Source organism: Leucoraja erinacea, chromosome 3 (genome assembly GCF_028641065.1).
Source record: "Leucoraja erinacea ecotype New England chromosome 3, Leri_hhj_1, whole genome shotgun sequence".
Taxonomy (NCBI): Eukaryota; Metazoa; Chordata; class Chondrichthyes; order Rajiformes; family Rajidae; genus Leucoraja; species Leucoraja erinaceus.
This window is the reverse complement of record NC_073379.1, coordinates 23866212-23884817: the sequence shown is the minus strand read 5'-3', so window position 1 is coordinate 23884817 and position 18606 is coordinate 23866212. Positions and strand designations below refer to the sequence as shown.

The 18606-nt window shown below is 49.1% G+C and overlaps 1 protein-coding gene across 1 annotated transcript in view; it reads right to left on the bottom strand.

The window, feature by feature from the left end:
* The window catches only part of dok7b (docking protein 7b), a 62014-nt gene that overhangs the window by 25845 nt on the left and 17563 nt on the right, over positions 1 to 18606 (bottom strand). The window contains exons 4-8 of the mRNA XM_055630567.1: positions 18076 to 18276; positions 9699 to 9818; positions 5013 to 5120; positions 3220 to 3830; positions 164 to 212 (exon numbers count right to left, since the gene is read on the bottom strand). Of these exons, the coding sequence (XP_055486542.1) occupies positions 164 to 212; positions 3220 to 3830; positions 5013 to 5120; positions 9699 to 9818; positions 18076 to 18276 (1089 nt within the window). The remainder of the gene's footprint in view (positions 1 to 163; positions 213 to 3219; positions 3831 to 5012; positions 5121 to 9698; positions 9819 to 18075; positions 18277 to 18606) is intronic.

Here is an 18606-nt window from a genome sequence, read left to right as displayed (position 1 = left end):
AAAATATATAAAAATTCATCAGGTGAGTATATCACCCAATCCCAACACACAGGAATATTAATTTAGCGATCGACAATTTCCACCCACTAACCCTCTTACTGGGGTTTTTGCCCAATAATGTTTTATCAAAATAAGGAGAACGTAATGAGTTGCCCATTCTTACCTGTGGCACCTAGGGTAGGCGAGGGTCCCAATTGTGAGGCTGTTGTTCCCTGTACAACAACAATAAATACAATATTTGTTAGTTTAATTTAATTTATTGTCACATGTACATGTACAGTGAAAAGCTTTTGTTGTGTCAGTGGAAAGACAATATATGATTCTAATCGAGCTGTCCACAGTGTACAGATACACAATAAAATGAATAACTTGAATAGGGTTTTGTGCAAGATTAAGTCCAGTAAAGTCCAATCGAAGATAGTCTGAGTCTCTAATGAGTAGATATTAGCTCAGGACTGTCTGGTTGTTGGCAGGGTGGTTCAGTTCTAATGAGTAGATATTAGCTCAGGACTGCCCTCTGGTTGTTGGCAGGGTGGTTCAGTTGCCTGAAACAGCTCGGAAGAAACTGGCCTTGAATCTGGAGGTGTGCTTTTGCACAGTTCTATACCTTTTGCCTGAAGAGAGAGGGGAGAAGAGGGAATGGCTGGGGTGCGACTCATCCTTGATTAGGATGATGGCCTTGCCGAGGTAGTGTGAGGTGTAAATGGAGTCAGTGGAAGGGAGATTGGTTTGTGTGATGGTCTGGGCTGCGTCTTCAATTCTCTGCAATTTCTTGTGGTCTTGGATGTTGTTAAAGAACGTTTTGCAGATCATGAAGTGAGAAGGGAAGTTTATCTGTTCACAACCTGACTGAGCCTGACTCGAGCTTGATGTTCGAGCCATAGAGTTGTTACAGCACAGAAACTGGCCCTGTTTATGGTGGAGGCAGTGTTGCGGGGGTATGGGAAGCCTCATTTATGGTGGAGGAGGGGAACCCCCGTTCCCTGAATAATGAGGACATTTCAGATGTCCTGGTGTGGAACGCCTCATCCGTGGAGCAGATGCGGCGTAGACGGAGGAATTCCCATGTCCTTACTCACCATTACAGATTACAGTGGGTTTCATCAGACGTGACCTCATGAAAGAGTATGTGACGAAAAGCCCATCGAGCTTGGTACAGCACAAAAAATAAGAAGACCATTACACTTACTCATCTGACCTCATAAAGGTATGTAAAATCATGAGGGGCATAAATAAGAAGAATAGTTACACATTTTATCCAAATGGGAGGAGAGTATAAAACTAGAGTGCCCCCCTCCTTCTCTCATCGATACTTTGCTCTTGCCATCACTCTGATATAAGTTAACCTTCATCTCATCTGTCCACAAGACCTTTTTCCAGAACTGTGGTTGCTCTTTTAAGTACTTATTGGCAAACTGTAATCTGGCCATCCTATTTTTGCAGCTAACCAGTGGTTTGCATCTTGCAGTGTAGCCTCTGTATTTCTGTTCATGAAGTCTTCAGCGAACAGTGGTCATTGACAAATCCACACCTGAAGAGTGTTTCTGATCTGTTGGACAGCTGTTTGGGAATTTTTCTTTATTATAGAGAGAATTCTTCTGTCATCAGCTGTGGAGGTCTTCCTTGGCCTGCCAGTCCCTTTGCGATTAGTAAGCTCACTAGTACTCTCTTTCTTCTTAATGATGTTCCAAACAGTTGATTTTGGTGAGCCTAAGGTTTGGCTGATGTCTCTGACAGTTTTATTCTTGTTTCACAGTCTCATAATGGCTTCTTTGCCTTTCATTGGCACAACTTTGGTCCTTATGTTGATAAACAGCAATAAAAGTTTCCAAAGGTGATGGAAAGACTGGAGGAAAGACTAGGTGCTGAGAGCTCTCTTATACCTGCATGAAGGAGGCAATTAAACACATCTGAGCAATTATAAACACCTGTGAAGCCATGTGTCCCTAACATTACGGTGCCCTAGAATGGCGAGACTATGTATAAACACGGCTGTCATTTCTACATGGTGAAACCAAAATGTAAAAAAATGGCCTTTAATAAAATCTGACAATGTGCACTTTAACCACATGTGATTTTTTTTCTATTACAAATCTCAAATTGTGGAATACAGAGGCAAATAAATAAATGATGGGTCTTTGTCTCAAACATTATGGAGGACACTGTATAACTACTTTTGCCAACTTATGACAACTTTTGACAACTTATGATAGCTTATAACAACTTTTCACAACTTATGGCCTACTTTTGGCAACTTATGAAAACTTAGAACTACACCAATGACTGCACCTCCACTGACTCCTCTGTCAAGCTTCTCAAGTTTGCAGATGACACAACCCTGATTGGACAGATCCAGGATGGGGAAGAATCTGCCTACAGACAGGAAGTGACACAGCTGGCCACCTGGTGCCATCGCAACAACCTGGAGCTCAATGCTCTTAAGACAGTGGAATTGATTGTAGACTTTAAGAGAGCTCCCCCTCACATCTGTGGAGTCTTTTAAGTTCCTGGGAACCATCATCTCCAAGGACCTTAAATGGGGGCCCACCATCCACTCCACAGTCAAAAAGGCACAACAGAGGATGTACTTCCTGCGGCAGCTGAGGAAACACAATGTGCCACAGGCAATGATGGTCCAATTCTAGACGGCCAACGTAGAGTCTGTCCTCACTTTCTCCATCATGGTCTGGTTTGGCTCAGCCACCAAGCACGACATCCGGAGGCTGCAGCAAATCGTCCGATGAGCTGAGAAGTTTATTGGCTGCAACCTTCCCCCCATTCACCAACTGTACACTGCAAGGGCCAGGAAGTGAGCGGGCAAGATCGTCTTTGACCCCTCTCACCCTGGCCACCAACTCTTTGAATCACTTCCCTCTGGAAGGCTACTCCGGATTGTCAAAGCTGCCACAGCCAGACATAAAAACAGCTTTTTTTCCATGAGTAGTAGCTCTACTCAATCTGTAGCCTGCTTTTGCTCTGGTATTTTATTTAATTCACATGTTTAATCAATAATGTTTTATTATTAACGTTTAATGTTTTATGTGTCATTCCTAACTATCACTGTATGTCATGTTGTCACTTGCGTGCGGAGCACCAAGGTAAATTCCTTGTATGTGAATACTTGGCCAATAAACTTATTCATTCATTCATTATGGCAACTTATAGCAACTACATTTGGCAACTTATGATAACTTGTAGCGACTACTTGTGCGGCCTTACCTTGAGGCCTCCACAGCTGAGGCAGGTGGCGATGAGGGGTGGTGCCGGTGCCATGGCGGGGGCTGGGCCGCAGCTGTCGCATGCCCCGGCTGCCTCCTCCTCCTCCTCCCCTCGAGGCCCGGGTGGCTGCAGGATGCTCCTCGGGCTGTCGTAGTGGTGGTGCTGGAGGGCGGCAGGGACGCGGTAGTCGAGGCCGGAGCCACAGTTGCACCAGGCCCGGGCCGTTGGTGCGGTTCTGGCCGCCGGCATCAGGCTGGCCTGGGAGCCGAACTCATCGCTGCCGGCGCAGGAGGAGAAGCTGCCCGACGACGACGAGTGGCTGGCCGTGGCGATGCCGCTGTCCGACGAGCCCTGGCGACCCACCTCCTGCAGCCGGCGGCAGCGCGGAGGCTTGGCAGGGGCGTGAGGCCTAGCAGAGCCCGAGGCCTCCGGGCCCGGCCTCCTGCCCGCCTCCTGTGGCCCTGGGCCTGGGCCTGAGCCTGAGCCGCCCCCCGGGCCCGGGGCCGCTGGCTGCTGCTCCGCCCACAGCGTCAGGCGGCTGCCCACGCTCGCCGTGTCCGACTGGCTGGTGTCCGAGGACTCGGTGGAGCTGGACAGACTGCGGTCATCACCTGGGGACAGGGGAGGAGGAGGGATAGAGAGGGTGGAGGGGGAGACTGCGGTCAGAGGGAGGGGGAGGGAGGGAGGGGGGGGAGAGGGAGGGGGGAGGGGGGAGAGGGGGAGATGGAGAGGAAGGAGGGGGGGAGGGGGGGGGGGAGAGGGAGGGGGGGAAGGGGAGAGGTAGGGGGGAGAGGAGGGGAGGGGGGAGGGGGGTAGGGGGAGAGGGAGAGGGAGCGGAGGGGAGAGGTAGGAGAGATAGGAGGGGGAAGAGGGAGGGGAGGGGGGAGAGGGAGGAGGAGGGGGGGTAGGGGGGAGGGGGAGGGGGTAGAGGGGGAGGGGTGGGGGGGGGGGGGAGAGAGAGGAGGGAGAGGTAAAGAGTGGAGAGGGGGGGGTGGGGAGGGGTAGAGGGGGGGGGAAATTAGAGGAGAGAGAGCTTAGAGGTGGCCCAGCGGGGGTGTGGGGGGGGTAATTAACTTGTGAGTATAGCTTAAGAGGGTAGCTCTGGGGGTTGGGTACGTTGTGCTAACTCATTAAACCTCCTTGCATTTGCATTAGAGGGTATTAGCCACAAGAGGTGACTGGACAAACTGTATTGCTTTCTCTGGAGTGTTGCCGGCTGAGGGGAGACCTGATAGAAGGGCGGCATTGATAGGGTAGACAATCAGGGTTGGAAATGTCAAAGACCAGAGGATATTACTTTAAGGTCAGAGGGGGAATGTTTAGTTTAGGGATACAGCATTGAAACAGGCCCTTCGGCCCATTGAGTACATGCGAGTTCACACTAGTTCTGTTATCCCACTTTCTCATCCACTCCCGACATTCTGTGGGCAATTTACAGCAGCCACTTAACTTACAAACTCGCACATCTTTGGGATGTGGACGGAAACTGCTGGTAACCCATGCGGTCACAGGGAGAACAGAAGCAAACACCACACACGGACAGCATCCGACGTCAGGATCGAAACCGGGTCTGTAATGCTGCTCCTCAATGGGTAAGTGCAGGGCAAGTCTGGATAGTGCTGCCAAGGGTGGTGGTGGAGGCATTTATGGTAGTGGCTTTTGAAAGGCACGTGAATGGGCAGTGATGGAGAATTCAGGCAAGCAGATGGGATTAGTGTGCTTGGCGTCAAGGGTAGCATTGACATGCTGGGCCGAATGGCCTGTTGCTGTGCTGTACAGTTCTGCGTCCATACCTCCACTACTGTGCCGACTGGACTGTGACAGGAGACTCAAACGTTTCTCCAACTCCAATGCCTCGTTACTGATCCTCTCCTCGATGGTGGTAGTGCTTATACTGGTATCTACAATTCAATGGGAGAGGGCAGGTTTCTATCTGAAGCAGCAAATGCAGGCAGCTAGTCTTAGTTTAGCCTCTGTTGTGAATAGCTCATCATCCTTCAGAACTACCCCAGCTCCCCAGTAGAATAACACTGATAAAAGAACATTCAGGTAACCAACGATTTTCCGGCACCTTGAAATCCCTCTCCCCCCCCCCACCCCCTGGAAGTCACCCTGAAAATGTGACGCTCATGCCGGGTGAGGCGGCCAATTTCTACCTCATCGGGACTTACATGCCGATCGGCTGGACAACAACTAGAGAGCTGTCTTGAGTTACTATCTACCTCATTGCAGACCCTCAGACTATCTTTAATCGGGCTTTACTGGACTCTATCTTGCAGTAATTGCCATTCCCTTTGGTATTCCTGTATCGGTACACTGTGGATGGCTCGATTGTAATCATGTATAGTCTTTCCAGTGACGGGATAGCACACAACAAGAAGCTTTTCTCTGTACCTTGGCACATGTAATAATAAACGAAACTCCCTGAACACTCGGGGCAATTTACTGAGAGCCAATTAACTGACCGCTAATGTGGGAGAAAGCCCACACAGTCAAAGGGCGAGGGTGCAAACTCCACACAGACAGCACCCGAGGTCAGGATTGAACTCGCTTCGCTGGTGCTGTGATGCAACGCCTCTGCTGTGTAGGAAGGAACTGCAGATGCTGCTTTATACCGAAAATAGACACAAAATGCTGGAGTAACTCAGCGGGTCAGGCAGCATCTCTGGAGAGAAGTAATAGTTGACGTTTCGGGTCGTGACCTTTCTTCAGCGGCTCTACAGTGCCGCCCGAAGAGTTTGTGACGATCCTACACTGGCGGGTTGAATGTTCCACTTGCAAAATTAAAGCAGAAGAGGGCAGCTGTCGTGGATTAGTACCAGACATTCTCCTCTTGCATCCACTCACATTCCAAGAGCAAGATCCAGTTTCACGCAGAGCCTTTCCATGGGGATTTAATCTGACTTACAAGGTTACACTGGAACACCTCAGAATGCATGCTCTGGCCAGAGGCAAACTCATCAATCGCACCCTGCTCCATTCACCAGAATAGGCTCCTGACCTCTCACCCGGAGGAATGCATTGCCATTACCCGCACTTCTTCCTCTCCAACGCCAGATCTCACTGTCCCAGCTCCTCACCCCGCTCACTGCCAAGAGCATTGGGCCACGGTTCCGGGCAACCACTGCTTTACTTCGGAGATACAGCATGGAAACAGGCCCTTCGGCCCACTGAGTCCATGCCGCCCAGCGATTCATACTAGTTCCATTCACGCTAGGGACAATTTACCAAGCTAATTAACCTACTAGCCTGCAATTTAGAGATGCAGCATGGAAACAGGCCCTTCGGCCCACCGAATCCGCGCCGACCAGCCATCACCCGTTCACACTAGTTCTATCCTACACACTAGGGACACTTTACAGAGGCTAATTAACCTACATATCTGTAGTTTAGAGATACAGCCCTTTGACCCACCGTGTCCACATCGACCAGTGGTCACCCATGTACTAACTGCCCAAATATTAACCTACAAACCTGTACATCTTTGGAGTGTGGGAGGAGACCGGAGCACCCGGAGAAAACCCATGTGGTCACAGGGAAAACGTACAAACTCCATTCAGGCAGCACTCGTGGTCAGGATTGAACCCGGGTCTCTGGCACTTTAGAGATACAGCGCGGAAACAGGCCATGTGGCCCACCAACTCTGACCAGCAATCACCTCATACACAGGAAGAACGTACAGGTACAAACTTCGTACAGCAGCACCCGTAGTCAGTCTAGACTTTAGTGCCAAAGTTGATACATTCAAACTGAAGGAGGGTGCCGGCTTGAGCCGTCACCCAAACCTTTTCTCGAGACATGCTACCTGACTGGGTGAGTTACTTCAACATTTTATATTGAGTTGGGAGGTTATGATACATTTGTGGAAGACATTGATGAGGCCAAACTTGGCATATTGTTCAGTTTTAGTCAACCTATAATAGGAAAGATGTTGTTAAGCTGGAAATGGTACAGAGAAGATTTACGAGGATGTTGCCAGGACCCAAGGACCAGAGCTATGGACAGAGGTTGAGCAGGCTGGGACTCTATTCCTTGGAGCGCTGGAGGATGAGAGGTGAACTTATAGAGGTGTACAAAATCATGAGAGGAATAGATCAGGTAGACACACAAAGCCTGTTGCCCAGAGTTGGGGAATCAAGAACCAGAGGACATCGGTTTTTCAGGGAGAAAACTTTAATAGGAACCTGAAGGGCAACTTCTTCATGGATGGATGGTGTATGGCATGAGCTGCCAGAGGAGATAGTTGAGACAGGCACTATCGTAACGTTTTAGAAACTTTTAGACAGGTACATGGATAGGATAGGTTTAGAGGGATATGGGCCAAATGCAGGCAGGTGGGACAAGTGTAGATAAGACATGTTGGCCGGTGTGGGCAAATTGGGCTGAAGGGCCTGTTTCCGCACTGTATGACTCTATGACTCTTTGTCTTGTCTCGTGCTAGAGAGAGAATGCACCTATGCAACAGAGGCCCAGCTACAGTTTTGTAAACTGTGACATCTTGTTCCAGACTCCCTCCACCGGCAGAAATAGCTTTTCTCTATATAGCCCACCACTTCCCTTAATGCAATCCATGAATCTATGCCCGCGATCCATTCAGCCAAACCGTTGTCCTGCAGAAATGTCTTCCTGGCCCTCCCTCTGTAACCCAGGCGGGTTGGAGAGGGTCATTTTACTCATAGTTCCTGGAAGGTAACAACAGAAATACTCCCACGTACCCACCCGTTCCCCAAACCCCGCCCCACGCAAACCAAACTTATTTCTTTAAAGGTTAAAGTTCGTGGTATATTTAGCGGGATTGACACGTCGTACGAATGCTCCCGCTGAGATCTCTTCTGTTGGACGCAGTGTGTAGAAAATAACTGGGATGGCGTAGCGGGCTGGTGGGCTGAGTGAGTCGAGGGCCTGATTAACTGAGGTAAACACCATCCCAATACTCCCCCTGCACCTTCGGCCCCACAACCACCTCCCACTTCTGCAACTCCCATGCCACACAAGGCTAATTGAACCAAGCTTTGGTTTGGTGGCACAGCGGTAGAGTTGCAACCTCACAATGCCTGAGACCCAGGTTCCACCCTGACCATGGGTGCTGTCTGTACGGAGTTTGTACGTTCTCCTTGTGACCTCATGGGGATTCCCTGGGTGCTCCGGTTTCCTCCCACGCTCCAAAGACGTACAGGTTTGTCGGTTAATTTAATTTAGTTCAAAAATTCAACTTGGAAACGGGCCCTTTGGCCCACTGAGTCCACACTGTCCACACTGACCAGCGATCCACCACATAGAAACACAGGAGTAGGCCATTCGGCCCTTCGAGCCTGCACCGCCGATCAATATGATACACACACTCAGGGACCCCCTGATTTACAACTCCCTCTTAAATATAGCCAAACTGGCCTCCACCCTCTGTGTACGCGGACTCTCGTGTGGTCGGCATCTCGGGCCAAGCTGTCCTGATGCTGTTTAACCACACTGTATCTCTAAATTTTGTGTATAAAGTCTTAAAGCAGGACAATTTACATTTTATCAAAATACGGGGAAGTGGGCCAAAATGAGGATCGTCACATAGAATGGAGGATTACATAGAAATTACATAAATTTACAGGCACAACTTTGAAAAGATATGGATGCATTAATAAACATAAACTGACTTCTCCCAGTAAAAGCAGGCTAATTTCAACTTAACATGAAGTGATTGGAGGATGATTAAGATAAATTACATTGATAACATCACCCAAATATATTCACCAGTCTGGAATGAAGGAAAATAACACCTTTCTTTGCCTTCCCCTCCTTCTGCCCCCCTCCCTCCCCTCCTCATCCACTGCTCCTCCCCTTTGCCTCCCATCCCGTTCTCTGCCCTCTCCCCCATCTTCATCAACTAACCCCACTCCCCCACCCCCTTCCCCAATCCCCTTCCCATCTACCCACCCCTTTCCTCTCCCCCAGCCCTTTCCTGTCACTCCCTCCCCTCCCCTCTTCTACCCTCCACCCCCTTCAAATAGTGAAAGACTTGGATAGAGTGGATGTGAAGAGGATGTTTCCACCAGTGGGAGAGTCTAGGACCAGAGGTCAGGGTCTCAGAATTAAAGGACGCCCCTTTAGGAAGGAGATGAGGTGGAATTTCTTTAGTCAGAGGGTGGTGAATCTGTGGAATTCTTTGCCACAGAAGGCTGTGGAGGCCAATGGATATTTTAAGGCAGGGGTAGATAGATTCTTGATTAATACAGGTGTCGGGTTCTGGGGAGAAGGCAGGAGAATGGGGTTAGGAGGGAGAGATAGATCAGCCATGATTGAATGGTGGAGTAAACTTGATGGGCTGAATGGCCTAATTCTGCTCCTATTACACGAACAGGACCATATGAACCTCTTTCTCCCCTTCCTCTCTCCCCAACCCATTCCTCCCACATCCCCACCCCCTCTCCTCCGCCCACCCCAATCCCCACTCCCTCCCCATGCCCCCCCCCCCCCCCCCCCGCACTAACCGGGCAACACGGGCCTGAGGCCGAAGGGCCCCTTGGTCGGCGAGATGCCTCTGACAATGCAGTCGAACAGGAAGCTGATGCGCTCGCCCTCCGCACAGGACAGGAAGAAAACGCCGGCCCCTGCCCACAAACACAAGGAGACGCGTCAGTCCATGCACACGGGAGGATACGGACCCACGTCCATGCACACGGGGACGGCACGTACCGACCAGAGGGAGGGGGGGGTGGCGAAGGGGGGAAGCGGGGAGGGTTGGAGTGGAATAAGAATATCATCGCAGTTTGACAAAGGCCAGGGAGGGGGCTACCTCAGGAAGCTACATCAGAGGTCTAGGAGTACTACATCAGAGGTCTAGGAGTACTACATCAGAGGTCTAGGAGTACTACATCAGAGGTCTAGGAGTACTACATCAGAGGCTTGGGGAAGCCATAACCTGGCCACCTGGCTATAAAACACTTTAACCAACAAATAAGCTCCAAACTGAGACTTGGGGGCATTATTTTAGTCTTTGCACGTTATTGTTTATTTGTTTTATATATATATATATTATATATTATTTTATATATATCTGCAAGAACGTGTAGCAACCAATAAAGAGCGATAGGTGTATTGCGAGTATATATATATATATATATATATGTACAGGGGTGTATCTATCCATGCACTGTATACTTGAATTTATATTTATGCATTTTAGTATATGTATGTCATGTTTTATACTTTGGCAATATAACGATATATTTTATCATGCCAATAATGTTTTTTTTAATTGAAAAATTAAATTGAATATCTATCTATCTATCTATCTATCTATCTATCTATCTATCTATCTCTATCTATCTATCTATCTATATCTATATATATATAAAACTCAAATCCGTCCGCCTGCAGTACAGATGCCTTTCTGCCTTTTGATTCGTTGATGGCTGCTCCTTCCTATCAGGTTCCAACACACATCAAAACAAAGTTGCAAGACAGGAACACTCTGAATTTTTCACTTCTGCAGCAGGCAGGGAAGGTGCAATCGGCTTTTTGTTTTAATCCACTGCTGAGGGAGGCCGGGGCGTGCTGGAATCTTACTTTTGAGAATGGCTTCAGTTCCGTTGGAGGAGACGGGTGCATGGTGGAATATTGGGTTGGGGGATCACACCATTGGGGGAGCAGACCCAATGGGTCTGCACTTAGTCTAGTTATTATATAAAAGTCTGTGGCTGCCGCATGCCGTCCGTCCGTCCGGCTGTCGGCTGCCTTTCTTCCTTTTGATTCGCTGCTCCTTCCAAACACACTTCAAAACAAAGTTGCAAGACAGGAACACTCTGAACTTTTCACCTCAATGGGATATCACAGCAAGTGCTTCAACATGAAGGGGAGGGCCAATTGGTATTGCAATTGGAACTGCTGCAGCAGGCAAGGGAGGTGCAATTGGAATTTTTTTTCAATCCACTGCTGAGGGAGGCAGGGGAGTGCTGGAATCTTACATTTGGCAACGGCTTCAGTTCCGTTGGAGGAGACGGGTGCATGGTGGAATATTGGGTTGGGGGATCACACCATTGGGGGAGCAGACTCAGGGGGGCTGAATACTTTTGCATGCCACACATTTCAGTTTTTTATTTGTAAAAAAATTTGAAAACCATGTATCATTTTCCTTCCACTTCACAATTATGCACCACTTTGTGTTGGTCTATCACATAAAATCCCAATAAAATACATTTACGTCTGTGGTTGTAACGTGACAAAATGTGGAAAAGGTCAAGGGGTATGAATACTTTTGCAAGCCACTGTATATATATATATATATATATATATATATATATATAGATATATATATATATATATATAGATATATAGATATATACACACACATATACACATACAAGCTTTTTTAGACAAAAAACTCTGGAGTAACTCAGCAGAACAGGTAGCATCTCTGGATAGAAGGATTGGGTGATGTTTCAAAACGTCACCCATTTCCTTCTTTCCAGAGATGCTGCCTGACCCGCTGAGTTACTCCAGCATTTTGTGTCTATCTTTGGTTTAAACCAGCGTCTGCAGTTCCTTCCTCCACATAAACTTTTGTTGTTGTTTATTATGGGTTTTACTATATTTACATATCTATTGTGCTGCTGTAATTAAGAATTTCATCGTTCTGTTTTGGGTTTTGTTCGAGGGGATTACTTTAATTTAGCATCATGTTCAGTTTGGACAGGTGCTCTGTGCCGTACTCTTCTAAGCTCTTCATTGCTTTTAATGCTTGACAATAAGATGACCAATGCAATGAATTCCTCAGGTTTTAGTGGCTCTGAAGAAAGTTTTCATTCCCCCCACAGATGCTGCCCGACCCACTGCCTTCCTCCAGCACAATGTTATTATCTCGGATTATTAAGTTAGTTCTAGAGATGCTGTACAGCATGGAAACAGGCTCCTCGAACAACCACCGAGTCCATGCTGACCAATAATCACCCCGTACACTAATTCTATCCTACACACTAGGGACAATTTGCAGAAGCCAATTAACCTACAAACCTGCACCTCTTGAGGGGAAATGGGAGCACCCAGAGAAAACCCACGTGGTCACAGAGAGAACCTGGATCTCTGACACTGTGAGGCAGCAACTCGACCACAACACCTCCGTGCCGCCCCACAAGTGAATATAAATTCCACAGCTGCCGTGCTGGGAATTGAGCTCGGGAAATCGAGGCAGCTATCTCCGACTCTGTTACTTGTCTAGTAACTTAACCCCTGCGCCACCGGCAGGCTCATAGGACTAAAACGTTCTTCAGGGAAGGGTTTTGCGCATTGTGCAGACTGCTGCACATCCTGCCACCTTGAACAGAGAAGGTAGAACAGAAGATAGACACAAAATGCTGGGGTAACTCAGCAACATCGGGCAACATATAACCATATAACCATATAACAATTACAGCACGGAAACAGGCCATCGCGGCCCTACAGGTCCAGGTAACTTTTTTTCCCAGTCGCCTGCACTCATACCATACCTCCATTCCCTTCCATCCAATCCATGATACCAATGTAAACCTCCCAGTAGACCACTTCCACTGGAAGCTCATTCCACACCGCTACCACTCTCTGAGTAAAGAAGTTCCCCCTCATATTACCCCTAAACTTCTGTCCCTTAACATCCCTGGAGAAAATGGTCAGGTAACGTTTCCAGTCGGGATACGACCTCCAACCAGCGTAGAACAGTACAGCACAGGAACAGGCCTTTAGCCCCACCAGGTCCGTGCCGAACATGATGCCAAGGTAGACTAATCTCCTCAGCCTGTATATGATCCATATCCCTCCATTCCCTGAATCTAAAAGCATCTTAAATACCATTATCAAATCTCTCTCCACCATCACCCCTGGCAGCACGTTCCAGGCACCCACCGCCCTCTGTGTTAAATAAACCTCGCCCTCACATCTCCTTTAAACTTTGCTCCACTCATCTTCAAGTTATGCCCACTCGCCTTTGATTTTTCCACCAGTAAAAGGTTCTGACCGTCTACCCTATCTATGCCTCCCAAAATGTTATTAACTTCTGTCAGATCTCTCACTTTTCAGCATTTCAGAGAAAACAATCCAAGAGTGTGCGACCTCTCCTTGTGTTTAATACCCTCGAATCCAGGCGGCATTCGGGTGAACCTATTCTCAACCCTTTCCAAAGCCTCCACATTCTTCCATTAATGGGGTGACCCAGAACTCCACACAATACTCCAAATGTGACTTTTTAGTTTAGTTTAGAGATACAGCGTGGCAACAGGCCCTTCGGCCCACCGAGTCCGTGCTGACCTGCGATCCCCGTACTCTAGTACTATCCTTTACACTAAGGACAATTTACAGAAGCCAATTAACCCATAAACCTGCATGTCTTTTGGAATGTGTGAGGAAACTGGAGCATCCGGAGAAAACCCACGCGGTCACGGGTAGAACGTACAAACTACAGATAGCACCCGTGGTCGAGATTGAGCGGGTCTCTGGCGCAGTAGGACAGCAGCTCTACAGCAGCACCATCGTGCTGCACCTAACCAGATTACTTTGTGCATCTGGACACATTGAGGACTGATGGCGGGAGGTTGTCCGACACCAGAGAGTGATGTATGTCCTTGCTTGCTGCCTCGCTCATTGGGCATCGTGGAGCCGAACAAGGGACGAGGAGCAAAGAGAGACCTGGCGGGGGGGGCCGAGCGACCAGCAGCGGACTGGTCAGAACGCTGAGGGAACTGACGGGGGGGGGGGGGGGGGAGACAGGAGCAAAGAGGGGGCCGCCGAAAACTAAGAGGGACACGGAAGTGCTGGTGATTGGCGGCATGGTGGCACAGCGGTAGATTTGCTGCCTCACGGCGCCAGAGACTCAGGTTCGATCCTGACTACAGATGCTGTCTGTGCGGAGTTTGTACATTCTCCCTGAGTCCTGCGTGGGCTTCCCCCGGGTGCTCCAGTTTCCTCCCACACTCCAGGTTTTGGGTTTAATTGGCTTTGGTAAAATGTAAATTGTCCTCAGTGTGTGGATAGTACTAGTGTACAGGTTGATCGGCGTGGACTCGGTGGGCCGAAGGGTCCTGTTTCCGCTCTGTATATCTAAACTAAACTAAACAAAGTTTAGGGGCATCTGTGGTCAGGTGTGGCAGCAGGCCAGGTTTGCCGCTGCGAGAAGATAAGACAGCACTAGTTGGGACTGGTGACTTACTGGTGATTTAGTCAGCTGATTTACATCGGGGAGACTAAGCGGAGGTTGGGCGATCGTTTCGCCGAACACCTCCGCTCAGTCCGCAATAACCTGCCTGAGCTCCCGGTGGCTCAGCACTTCAACTCCCCCTCCCATTCTCAATCCGACCTCTCTGTCCTGGGTCTCCTCCATTGCCAGAGTGAGCAACACCGGAAATTGGAGGAACAGCACCTCATATTCTGCCTGGGCAGCTTGCGTCCTGATGGCATGAAGTTGAGTTCTCCCAATTTTGCTAGCCCTTGCTGTCTCCTCCCCTTCCTTAACCCTCGAGCTGTCTCCTCCTATCCCCCCCGCCCTTGGGCTCCTCCTCCTCCCTTTTTCCTTCCTTCTTCCCACCACCCCCCATCAGTCTGAAGAAGGGTTTCGGCCCGAAACATCGCCTATTTCCTTCGCTCCATAGATGCTGCTGCACCCGCTGAGTTTCTCCAGCAATTTTGTGTACCTTCGATCTTCCAGCATCTGCAGTTCCTTCTTGAACACTAGTTGGGACTTTGTTGGTGCCAGGAACATGGTGAATCTTTGTGTCCTGACTAGGAGAAGTCTGCTGCATGAATTTACCCGGAAGGAATGCTAAAACTAAGCATTTCATTGTACCCAGGTACATGTGACAATAAAGTATCGTTGAATTCATCCCTTCCTGGAAAAAAGCTTTAAGGCTGGGAGGGCAGCCACATCCCATTTGGCTGGACTCCAAACTCGCCAACGCCCTCCAGCTCTCTCCCACAACCCAGGGCACTCAGCAAGTCTTTGCAATGCCTGGAATTACAGGCAGCTGTTTGGTCGGCTGGGAATCAAAGCCCATGGAGACAGGGAGGAACAGCAATGTCGGCAGCCCATTAAATATAGTCTCACCATTCAATGGGCCAGCATGGGGACGCAGGGGAGGCTTTGAAGTGGGTTCAGCATTTCTACAGCTAAGCCCAGCTGAAAGCAACGTCCATAGTAGCAAGAAGCTTTAGTTTAGTTTTAAAGATAGAAATAAGGTGCTGGAGCATCTCCGGAGAGAAAAAAGATGGTCAACGTTTTGAGTCAGGACCCTTTTTCAGAAGGGTCCCAGCCCGAAACATCACCTATTCTGAGTCCCCTGAGATGCTGCCTGATCCGCTTGTGTTTATCTTCCGTATAAACCAGCATCTGCAGTTCTTTGTTTCCATATACCTTAGTTAAATTTTAGTTTGGTTTAGATACAGCGCAGAAACAGGCCCTTCAGCCCACCGAGTCTACGCCGACCCATACATTAGTTCTATCCTACACACTAGGGAACATTTACGGAGGCCCATAAACATACAAATCCTATAATGTGGGAGGAAACCAAAGCACCCAGAGAAAACCCACACAGTCACAGGGGGAACGTACGAACTCCCTACAGACAGCATCCATAGTCAGGATCGAACCTGGGTCTCTGGCACTGTAAGGCAGCAACTCTACCGCTGCACCACTGAGTAGCCCTACATAATATTGTTTATTGAGTGCTATGTTTACAAAACTGTTGCGGTGCTGAGGTGCCGTAAGAATTTTAATGTTCTGTTCCGGTACATTTGATAATAAAACACTCTTGCTAGTGGGGTACTGAAAATTAATGAAGGGGGTCTGTCTCTGAATGTTGCCATCACTAAACTAACATGGCTCGTGCATGGATAGACACAAAGTGGTGGGTTAACTCAGCGGGTCAGGCAGCATCTCTGGAGAGAAAAGGGATGGCTGATGTTTCGGGTCGGAACCCTTCTTCAGACTGAAAGTAGGAGTTGGGGGGGGGGGGTGGTGAAGAGCTGTAGGTGAGGGAAGATCAGGACAATTCAAGGCCAGCCACAAATGACCACTGGCAGGACAGTGCCTGGTGAGCCCATTGCTGGCTCGGGAAGGCGTGATCTCAAGGGGGTTGAACTGGGAGGTCTGGAATTGGAGGCCACGGGGTACAAGATGGAGGTGCAAGCATGCGGCAAGGAAACACACGTGGCTGTGGTCGCGAGCCCAGGTTAAAACATGGTCGTAGACCAGTAGGAAGCACAGAGGGGGAGCAGTGAGAGAGGGTGTCCGAGAGAGGAGGAGAACTCCTTCAACAAACACACACCCTGAGGGGATTCTGCAGTGAAGCAGCCAAAATGTAGAAGTTTTTAATGCCCCATGAAACTCTTCCTTTAAAGATCGGGTGAAAGGCAGAGAGGTAATGACCTCATAACCTATAAATGGAGAGGTAGCCGATGCTGCATGGGATGGCTGGTGCTCGGGTTGGGTCACTGCTGGGTCATCGCACGCAGCCACTATCCTGTGCTGCAATGCAGCGTTACAGTGGGATTCAACAAGGCAGCTCCTGTCTCCCTCACCGACCCCAAGCCCAAAGAGGGAAGGAGAACCGGAGAGGAGTTGCACAGTGGCGCAGCGGTAGAGTTGCTGCCTCACAGCATCATAGACCCGGGTTCCACCCTGACTACAGGTGCTGTCTGTATGTTGTTTGCACGTTCTCCCTGTGACCTCGTGGGTTTTCTCCGGGTGCTCTGGTTTCCTCCCACATTCCAAAGGCGTGCATTTTGTAACTTAATTAGCTCTGGTAAAATTGTTAATTGTCCCTAGTGTGTAGGATGGTGCTGGTGAACTGGGCGACTGCTGGTCGGCTTAGTGGGGCCGAAGGGCCTGATTCCGCTCTGCAGCTGGCAGAGCTGCTGCCTTACAGCGTCAGAGACTGGGGTACAATCCTGTCTACGGTTGCTCTCTGTATGGAGTTTACACATTCTCCCCATGGCTGCATGGGTTTCCTTCGGGTGCTCCGGTTTCCTCCCACATACCACGTTTGTCGGTTAATTGACCTTCTGTAAAATTGCCCCTAGTGTGAAGGGAGTGGATGAGAACATGGGATATCGTCGAACTAGTGTGAACGGGTGATCGACGGTCGGTGTGAACCCAATACTACAGGGCATGTTTCTGTGTTGTTTCTTTCAATTTAAGTTAGACTTTAGACTTTAAAAACATAGTGTGGAAACAGGCCCTTCTGCCTACTGAGTCCGTGCTGACCAGCGATCACCCCATACACTAGCACGATCCTGCGGATGTCTTTGTAGTGAGAGAGGAAATTGGAGCACGCAGAGAAAACCCATGTAGTCACAGGGAGAACGTACAAACTCCATACAGACAGCACTCGCAGTCAGGACCAAACCCGGATCTCTGGTTCTGTAATGCAGCAACTCTAACACTGTGCTACTGTGCCGCCCTGTATAAAATTATATAAAATATACATTATAAAATAAGTATTTTCTAACGGGGGCTGCCATTAATTTTTTTACTATGTAGAAACAAGGAACTGCAGAAGCTGGTTTACCAAGGAAAGACACAAAGTGCAGGAGTAACTCAGCGGGTCAGTCAGCACCTCTGGAGAACATGGAAAGGTGATGTTTCACGTCGGGACACATACCTCCAGATTCAGTTTCTTCCCAACTGTTAGCACCAAATAGAGAGTGGTCCTGACCGGCCATCTACCTGAGTGGAGACGTTTAAACTCCACTTTAATCAGACTTTATTGCACTTTATCTTGCACTGAACGTTATTCCCTTTACCCTGCATCTGAACACTGGGGACTTCTTCAGATTAATCTTTTGTGACTCGGACCCTGCCAGCTGCAGTTGGAGAATAAAAGGGTGCAGGGAGCTGCGGGTACTCACAGGGTCCGCACCGCGACCCCCCTTCAAAGACGAACCCGTTGGGGATGGCACCGTAACGCCTCATGTCGGAGAGCTTCCAGTGGCCAATGATGCCCGGCGGGACATCCCGCACCAGCACAAAGATGTTGTTGCAGAAGTGGAGGGTGGCAGGTCCACTTTCCAGCTTGGTGCCCGGGAGCACGGTGACGTGGAACCTGTGAACTGTAAACACACAACAGCCTTACGGTAGACACACACAGGGAACTGCAGATTCTGGTTTACAAACATAGACACAAAGTGTTCAGTTTACTGTACTTCCGAGATGCAGCGTGGAAACAGGCCCTTTGTCCCACCATGTCTGCAATCACCCTTCCCTACCTCTGTCTCCCTCTCCCCGCAATCTCAGTCTGAAGAAGGGTCTCGACCTGAAACTTCACCCATTGCTTCTCTCCAGAGATGCTGTCAGCATCCATATAACATTCAGAAAAAGGCCATCTCGGTCTCGAACAAATTTTTTTTCCCTAGTCCCAAACTCATACCACCCATTCTCAT